At 52.1% G+C, this 9791-nt stretch overlaps 1 protein-coding gene across 9 annotated transcripts in view; it reads right to left on the bottom strand.

Annotated features, from left to right (window-relative positions):
• Positions 1 to 9438, bottom strand: part of kcc (solute carrier family 12 member kcc) — a 95064-nt gene extending 85626 nt beyond the window's left edge. For 6 of the 9 annotated variants that reach the window (XM_037213390.1, XM_037213387.1, XM_037213389.1 and 3 more), the window contains exons 1-3: positions 9398 to 9438; positions 6163 to 6361; positions 2482 to 2505 (exon numbers count right to left, since the gene is read on the bottom strand). In XM_037213390.1, the coding sequence (XP_037069285.1) occupies positions 2482 to 2505; positions 6163 to 6319 (181 nt within the window). In that variant the 5' untranslated portion in view covers positions 6320 to 6361; positions 9398 to 9438. Of the gene's footprint in view, positions 1 to 2481; positions 2506 to 6162; positions 6362 to 9298; positions 9318 to 9397 lie in introns of those variants that run through there. The other 3 variants (XM_037213386.1, XM_037213393.1, XM_037213388.1) reach the window with 3 other exon arrangements.
• Between the last annotated feature and the right edge of the window lie 353 nt (positions 9439 to 9791).

Here is a 9791-nt window from a genome sequence, read left to right on the forward strand (position 1 = left end):
ACAGCCACATTATGTACACTTGAGCATTTACAGTGATGGACCACCCAAGCCTAAAGTCCAATCCTATCGCTGCGCACCAGCCGCCAAGAGCCTGTGCCGCCCACACAGGCTGTGGCCGCTGGTGTCAACATCGCAACAGTGAACCCCGGCCACAGGCGCACCCCGCCCGCCTGCGCCCCGGCTGTCCTCGTCAGCACGGCCGCCCCTGCCCCCGCTGCACGACCGTCCGTCAGCTCATCCACATACGACAATGTTAATGGGCACACGGGGAGCTTATCACCATACTACATGCGTTAGCAGGTCATGAATATGTTTGCCCGACAGTGACGATGCCGGCGTCCCGCGCCGACGCCAACAAATCCACATAGTTACCAGCTGCCGGCGAAAGCGTCGCCGCACACAGCTTATACGTTCTCAGGCAAGGGGCTATCAAAAAACCTAATAGGTTGTCTGTTTACAGCAATATTGGAAACAAAGGAAGAAAACGCCTGGGCATCCATCAGCAGACGGGTTAGCTGAACCCGAACGAAAAATGGAAAACAACAATGGCAAATAATGCGCGCGCTGTCATCGCGCCACCGCCGAGACAACTACATAATTCCAGGGGTTCACACGACAGGCGAATCCCAGCGCAGACGACGCTGATTCTGCGCGGCTTGTGGAGCCGCCTGGCGCCGCTGTGCCCAGTCCAGCGCTGGCGCAGTGGTCTCACCACCTGTATAGCATGAATGGAAAGAAATCGTCCGCCCTGGACCTTTCACTGCATTGGTTTCCCGCCAACTTGCGACTGCGACTTATGAGCTCCGATAATATGACGCCCACTGAACCGTTATGGGGCTGCTCTAGCATACCATGCATAAAATAATGGCACCATGTTTGTATTCCGGCCGTATATGTCATTATTCAGGATACCGTGCGTCCGGTATACAAGTGTAGTGAAATGCAATATTGGAGATATGATATATATATATATATATATATATATATATATATATATATATATATATAACCTTATATATTTGCTAGTTGTCTGCGCCGACAAGAGGAAGGAGACAAAGACATTATATAACGCAGTTACGGGTGGCGACCGATTCCATTTTGTCATATTCCATAGGCAGAAGACATTCATTTGGAGAGGGACATACGCTCTACCACCTCTGCCTCCACAGACGCGCGCCAGCCAAGCACCTGTGAGTCCAGCGCCTCGCGCGCCCCGACGCCGGCGGCGAGCATCTCCCCGCCACTCCCCCACCGGACAGTGTCTGACATCACTGGCGCCGGCCGCGCCGTTAAGGGCCCGATGACGGCCGGTGTCGCCGCCGATGTCGGCCACCGGCTCTCGCAGCCGGCAGTAACGAGGCCGCGGCACGCCACCCGCCTCCGCCGGCACCGGCCGGCGGCGGACCGGCGGCACGCGCCGTTTCCCCATGCCGCACACAGGCGCCGATCGGCGCCGCTCGCCGCACCTCGCGCCCGCGCCAACACCCCTCCCGGCCTCCGTACCATGCGTGGGCGCGAGCGGAGGTCAGGTTCGACTCTTGCGTGTGACGTCTTCCATCCGGTATCTCATTTATCCTTCAAGCTATTCCCGGCTCTCCTGCCTTGCGGAGCGCGCGTCGTCAGTGACCGACTCACCAGCAAAACGGCAGCTGAGCATGAGGGTGATGTCACGAGCCGCCTTGCAGACGAGACCACTGACGTCATTACCCTCGACGGGGTTGAATAATGCCTCTCTGTCCGGCCTCCAAGTGCCCCTCAGCGCAAATCGCCCACAAATCCTGCGTCGTCGCGCAATTTCCGTTCTAAGTTCGTCTTCGTGCACTGCCAGGCGGCCAGGGCGCCTTCGGGCCACAGGCAGCCCGCGAGACGAGACGGGACGCGGCGTAGGCACGCCAGCTGCGGCACCGTACGACGGGGCGCGGTGGGCGGCCAGCGGCGGCACCGTGCGACGGGACGCGGCGTAGGCACGCCAGCTGCGGCACCGTACGACGGGGCGCGGCGGCATTCTGAGCGCCGGTAGCTCAGCACAGGCCGAGCGTGGGCGAGCCGCATTTGTTCCGCTGGTGTACAGCGATGTGTTGGCCTAGCCGCACACGTCATTACTCGACGTCGCGTTTTTCTCTCGAAGGCGGCTTTCGGGTGGGATATCCGACCTTCGGAATCAATACTCCACACCGCTGCAGCTCTTTGCTTCTGTCAAAAATAAGCATTCAAATTTCTGAAGAATCTGGCCCGGATTTAACCACCTGAGAGTGGTCGACGGCGAGCCATAATTGAACCTCGTAACTAAGAAGCCAAATTCAACCACGCACATTAGCCGTTTGTTCGCCGACGAAAAAAAATTATAAAAAATAAAGAAGTCACTGGCTTTAATAAACATAAGCACACACTGCGATGAAAAGAGGCACTCTAAGTAGGCAATATCTACATAGCAAAGCAAAAAGGGGCACATAACACGCATTCAGCTGCGTTTGTGCTTACCGTTGGTCTTCTTTTGATCTTCAGCTGCACGGATACAGAAAACGCGCATCAGGCTATGCTCAGCAACCAAAACACTCAACTTATCACGGCTGATATTCAGACTTAGTGTGTTCTAGAATAATTTTGGGAATTGGGTGCAAGAGCTCAATCACAGCCCAATCGTCACTTACGAATGTTTGACTTCTCGCATATCAAGTATCAGAGCACGATGCATGCGGCAGGTCAAAGAAGAAAAACAGCACGCTCCTTAACGACATGTCACACCTCAAACGCCTCAAAGACGCTTCCCGTATTAAGTGAAGCATTCAAACGCAGCATCCTCCCAAAAGCATTCGGTTGAAATTGGTGGGGTGGCAATGCCAGCCCGAGGCACCCTTTCAGCGCATGCTGCTAAGCCTCTCAACACACGCAAAACAGCGATGCCGCTGGCGGCCGACACTAGCGCTGCGTGTGGCGGGTGCACGAGCTAATGGTTCGGAGAGCGGCACAGATGGCGGCAGCGCAAAGCGCTGCCGTCCATACATCAGAGTGAGGTGAGACCAAACAGACGTGAAATGAACAAAAACACATTTTTCACGTCGCTGGCAATAACACTGATTCGGCCGGAGGGGCTCACGGGTTTGTTGTGGCGTTTAGAATCGTATTGGAACTGCCCCAGATATAGCTGGAGCTTCTTTAGTTTTCTACAACCAGTCTGTGTTGTAACTGCTGAATCATGGTTGTAATCAGTATACCCCCCCCCCCCCCCCGACGTGATCTGAGAGAAATCTCACACACTATCAAACCACCCAATGTAGTGTTCCCACATCCTAAGATGATACGAATGTCAAATTGCTGGCAAACGGAGATACCGATTGAAAATAACCTGAATTGTTTTACACGGTACTGCTAGATTTACCCGGTGTAGAGTCCAACAAAATTATCTAGCCTGCTTTAGCAGCATGATTGGTAAACAAATATTACTTGTAAGACCTTACATTGAAAATTACCAGCCTTCGGTATATCATGAGTAGCTGCTACACAAAGATATCATTAAATTACCGAAATAAATTATGATAAGCTCATAAATTGGAACACTCTTTAGAGGGGGCGGCGGTGGTATAGTGATAAGGGCGCTCGATTCTGGACCTGTCAGTACTAGGTTCGGGCCCCTGCCACGCCCACCCACATGGTACCTAATAGAGGCATCCGGCTCGAGATGGCTCTGGCGGTCAGTGGCGTGCAAAGCCCCAATCAATTATACCATTAAGTAGAGTAATCTTTGAGAATTGCCTGCAGAATATCCCAATGACCAAGTCCTATTCTAATTTGGACAGTTCCTTTGGTTAAAACGAGTCCTTTATTTTAGCATAACAATTCGCTGCAAGGGACAACCAGAAGCTGAAGGACTTCATCGCTTACGTCCAAATAATCATATTCGAACAGTACATGCTACGATTGTACAAAATTTCTTGATTTTAGTATAAAAACGGTACAAATACAGATCTATTGCGAGTTTGTAAAGGTATCCGTCCATCAAAACAAGGAGTAATGTTATAATTCAGTAGCCTCAACAAACAAGGAGTTGACAACCTCCTGTCTGATTTTCCTGAACATGAAGCCTTCTCGGTTCTCCTGAACATGGAGTCTTCTTGCTTTTCATGGACATCAACTAGTGCAGCATACTGGATCTCACTGAGCTTGGACGCCCGAAAACGTGTCATCAAGTGGTTTTCAAAAATGATGTGCCTGAGGGCACATGGCACTGCTTGTGGACAAATTCTAAGACGCCTGTACGTGCCACTCCATTCGGACATGCCTCTAGCACACCTCATTAGACAAGGGGCCGTTCATTTCGCCTTGGTTCTGCGCCAAATGTCCGTGTTCGCTCTACCTGCCATCTAAATACAAAGCTTGCAAACAGTGCGGCCGCCTTCCACTACCAGGCATGCAAATAAACAGGACTGCCAGCACCGCACCAACTACAATCACAAATCCGGTGCTGCGGGGTTGGAGTGACAGCTACACGGACAGTGCCAGGGGTGCATTGGATCAGGCCTCGTGCATCACCAAATAATGAAACACCTCCTGGCAGGCGTGGCCTCCACTCAACACGCCGTAGTCAGCCTAGTAAAAATTAACGCCCACCGTGGCCCGCGTGCTGCGGTGGCCATTTGACTTTCATCTGGTATTGATCGCCACTTCGCCAAAATGGAGGAAATTTCCGCCGGCCCTCGACGCCCCGCTGTCCAGCGTACGGCGCTGTGTTCCGCTGCCCCAGCCACGGCCTATTCCCGCCACGTGCCGGCAATGGGGCGGCCGCGGCCCATGGCCGGTCAATATGGGACCCCAGGCCGCCGCCAGGGGCCGAATAAGAATACGCATCAGAGCAAGGGCGCGATCCAAACAGGCGGGTGCGGGCTAATCGCGGTACGTGAGCGGACATGGCAGCGGCTGGTTACGGGTGCCACCCGGACTGGGCGCCTCGACACCCGGGTCACCCGGACTAGGCGTCTCGACACCCGGCGGGTGCCACCCGGACAAGGCGCCTCGACACCCGAGTCAGCCGGACTAGGCGTCTCGACACCCGGCAGGTGCCACCCGGACAAGGCGCCTCGACACCCGGGCCACCCGAACTCGGTGTCTCGACACCCGGGTGCCGTTCGGACTGGGCGTCTCGACAGAGCCAAAACAAAACTGAAAACATAAAGAGCCCTTCAATACGCGGTGCATCTCGGCAATGGGCCCGTGAGCAGGTCCAGGCTGAGTGTTCGCGATGAGAGACCGCGGCGCGGGGCCGCCGCGAACTCCGTGTGGGACCGGCAGAACAGGTGGAGGATCTCGGGCGCCAAACATCGACAGGACAGCATCAGGTAAGTGGCGGATGTGGGAAAACGTAAGGCGGGGCTAATAATCCAAGCTTCTAAAATAGCGCAACGAAAAACACTAAAATACGTGTTAGTGAGTGTCTAAGTAGCAGCGTGCGTCGGCGGTCTGGGGGTACTTACGTGCGGGTCATCGGACCCAATAACAAGGGTAAAGGTCCTTGATTACAAAACTGCATACGAAGCCTGACACGACTAGCATCTTATAGCATGGCGAACATGGGTATCGCTATCGTGTCGGTCACATCACATGAAAATTGACGGCTTTCCCAGATCTCGCGGCAAACTCCGGCCTGCGTTTTCTGACCGCTAATCGAAACGTTAAAAGATGAGAAAATGCATAGTAAGCATGCAGTTCTTAAGATTCGCGGCAAAACTGGCGATGCTTCACAGTTAGTAAGGAAACCAAACGGCGCTCACACAATTTTTTGGATGCGGAGGATGCTCTCAAAATGGCATCACGTAGCATGGCTTAAAATACCTTTTACAGCAAAACCGTACGGGACTTCCCCTGCATCCGATCACCATCTGCCCGGGCCGAGTGTTCGCGATGAGATGAGATGAGATGAGAATGTTCAACGAGACACGTATTTTCCAAAAGAACATTCACATGAGAGAACCTTCAGCTTATGACTACCAGACGGAACCTGGGGATGGGCTTGGAAACGAAAATCTGAGTCTGGGAGCGCCTGACAGCATCACCCGCAGTCCGCCGACGCACGTGCAAAGCTCAAGCAACATCAAACTGATGCGCTAAGCCGGCGAGGCCGGCGCGCCCGGTCGACGGCGGCGCCGCTGCCGAAGCCGGGAGCATTACCCTTGCCGAGGACGGAGTGGGCGGAGTCGAACGGCTCGGGAGAAGGGCCCGTGATGGTGATGACGTCGTCCGCGCCGGGTGCCGCCACCTTACCGTCCTCCAGTGTGCCATAGGAGGCGTTGGTGCTGGCCGCGGACACCTTGAAGCGCTCGGCCATGGCTGCGGGTCGGCGGCCGCGGACCTAGGCGCTCGGTCAGGGCTGCGGAGGAGGGGGCGGCGCGGTCAGAGACAGCTGCCGCCGCCGAGCGCGCGGCGGCGATGCGGCGACAGACGGACGCGACGCTAAACTGCCAGGTTACAATCATGGCAGACACAACGGTGTGAGAGACAGGGCGGCCCGCACCGGGACTCGTACAAAGACGTGTACAACAGGTGGGCGCCACGTGCGACAGGCAAGCACGCGGAGCGTGCCGCCAGCCTAGGCGCGGCGGACGGCGCACATAAACGGATGGCGGCGCCGACGCCACCACGCACAGGGCCAGTCAGGACGACATGCAAGACACACCCACCGCCGACGCGTGGCCACCGGCTGGACCCGTCCCGCCCGCGCGCGCGGCCCGGCACTCCAGACCGGGACTAGACTTGGCCAGATGCTCCACGGCACGACCTCCAGCGAGGGCTTTAACGACAGCGGCCACACTACGCTACACGCGAGCCCGGCGCTCATCGCACACGGGCGTCCAATAACGTCGCACCACACGCGGGTCGTTGCAGCTCAATGCGCGCCGGGCACGGCACGCGCCGCTGTTTCACGCGGTAGCTGAGCAACAGCGATCCAGCGAGCCAGCCCCCTGTCCCCAGCCCCCCCCCCCCCCCCTCCGAGCGACGGCCGCGTTCAGAGTCCGCCAAACAGGCCAGGTGGGGCACACCCACGCCCCGACGGGGCTCTGGCTGCCGCGCCACCGGGTGCTAGCAGACGGTCACGTAACGACCAGCCACCTGTCACCGCACTGCACGGGCGACAGGGGGCGGGTAGGGGCGGGGGGGGGGGGGGCATCGATCGGCCTGGAGGAGCCATGCAGGCCACGTGTCGACGCGCCCGTGGTTACCCGCACGGCGTGCAGTTGTCGCTGGTTCTATCGAGCGGACACGGACGGTCCTGGCAGTGCGGCGCGCGCGGCAACGTGCGCCAAACCGCACTGTTCATCACGCCAGACGAACGTCATCGCAGCACTAACGATCTAGTCGCGAGGCGAAATATGCACTCAATGATGCTTGCGAGCCATGTTTTGTGAAACTTGGATGCATGCAGTGTTGATGAACTTGAGCACCTGCTTCCAAGCACACCCAAACATAAACAGTGGTCAGCTTACAGCAGGGAACTCAGCCATCCTTTGACTTGCATTACTCAGAGGATGTTTTGACTGTTCAGTGTGCCAAAGATAACACACATTGAGATCACATACTGGAGAGCCCAACCAAAGGCACTTCATTCCCTGGACCAGAGGTTCCATTCAGAAACTGCAAACTCTTGCTGAATTATGACATGTATTGTACATGCAAGCATGATATGAACCAAAGTAGGCATGACTTGAGACAGTCTGCTTGTATTAAACAGTCCTCTTAGAGATATTGTACAATTACTATTAAGACAGCAAACTGGGGGAAGGGCAGCAGATTGGGAGTATGGAGCAGAAACAGCAGGAGTCACAACTTGAAAAAGTTGAGCATAATCCCTCTGGCATCTCATGGAAAGACATAATTCTTAACATCCTCCTCTACTGAGAGGTGATTCTGATTTCAACTGACCACAATGACCTATACAATAGAAGAATTATATTGAACAAAAGTGCATTACATGCTCAGCCCAAAAAGCATAGCTGGTGATATAACATGATGTAACCTATTTTGCAGGCTCACACTGTATAACTATATACATTCAGCTGAATAGAATTTTTATTAGGTAACAAATAAGCACTATGGCAGCACCTATTATTTACCATGGACAACAGAGCTGCAAAGACAGCTGTGCTACTGGCTTATCAGAGCATGAGGTCATCTGTCATTTGTAACCTTCAGCTCAAGTGAGATGATTCTGGATGTTAATAATACCCAATATTATCAAGGGTAGAAAAACTCAAAATTTATATGTAGATGTGCAAAAGGAATCAAATTTCAAAAATGTCTGGAGCATGTCTTCTTAAAATCAAAGCAGATAGCAAGTAGTGAATCAAAAACATTTATATAGTGATTTTCTAGGCCATACACATCCAAAACAATAAAATAAAGAACATAAACAAACAGTCAATATATCTTAAATTTGAGTTTTATATGTCCAAAAGTCCCAAGTTTGGTGCAAATTAAATTTGGAGCAAATCCCAGAGTTTGGCATACATGAACTACAAACTTAAGCATATTAAGAGAAATTGCTTCAATGCATTATAATGTAGCTATAAAAATTCAAGCAGAAATACTCTTAAACATCTTTAAGGCAGAAATGCCTTAGAGATTCAGCTCAGTTTGGCCTGGCCTGAGTTCAGGGTCTGGGGCACCTAGGGTACAGGATGTGAACATCACATCACCATGCAGCTCGGAAGATAGAATCTTTGAAGGCTGGACCATATGAAAAAGCTCAAGGCTAGCCAATGACACCTAACAAACTGAAGGCTGAAGATAAGCACACAATTTTTTGGGTTGGAAACAAAAAGTTAATTTTTAGGTTTTGATGTGGGCAAATCACAAATACAAAATCACAAAATTACATGTGCTACAGTGAATATAAAATTTATCATGCAACTAACAGAACAAAAATGTCTCAACCTAACTAATGTGCAATGCTTATTCCTACATTGTCCTTGCATAGTACAAGCAATAATGTTATGGCAGCCAACTACCAAATGTCTACATGTCTTTCATACAGCATGCTTCAGCAATCAAAGTAATGAGATGAAGGGCTTTCATGTAATCTGACAAATTATGCATATTCCCAAATGTTATGGTGGCCAACTACCAAATGTTTACATGCCTTTCATACAGCATGCTTCAGTGATCATAGTAATGAGATAAAGAGCTTTCATGTAACCCAACAAATTACGCATATTCCCAGCCCTAGTTGGCCTGTATATCCAGACATTCCTTTAAATTGCCTATGACAACACAGAAACCCAAGAGGCACTCAGACGCCAGTTGTATTCACCGTATCACATGAAGGACAGCTCAAAACCATCTGCTGCGCGCCATTGAAACCTATATGGCTTTGATATTTAAATGGGCACTTCGTGACCAAGCTTCTCACCTCTGTAAACTCGGACAGGTCGCAACAGACCCCGGCGAAAGCTACACCTGCACGACCACGCACAGCAGCTTTGTGAATCATCGGCTTTAATTGTAATGGACAACTAAGTTAATTAGCTACTTTCAGAACATATGAGTACATAAAGATGCTCCAAAAGTTCATAAAAAATGTGACTTTTATAACTTTTTATCGCATTCCTTTTAAACTGTCGCTATATTTCTGAAGAAAAACCTAATTCTCGGAATAATGGCTAATAATACAACCCTTAAATGAGCCACTGTCCATGTTTTTTTCAACTTGGTACGAAACACCCATCTCTATTTATGTTGCGATGCAAATATTCCGCGACTGTTACACTCCTGGGCTGATTTTGCATAGTGCGGAGGGCGCGATA

This window comes from Pollicipes pollicipes, unplaced genomic scaffold, assembly GCF_011947565.3.
Source record: "Pollicipes pollicipes isolate AB1234 unplaced genomic scaffold, Ppol_2.1 Scaffold_3087;HRSCAF=3621_pilon_pilon_pilon, whole genome shotgun sequence".
Taxonomy (NCBI): domain Eukaryota; kingdom Metazoa; phylum Arthropoda; class Thecostraca; order Pollicipedomorpha; family Pollicipedidae; genus Pollicipes; species Pollicipes pollicipes.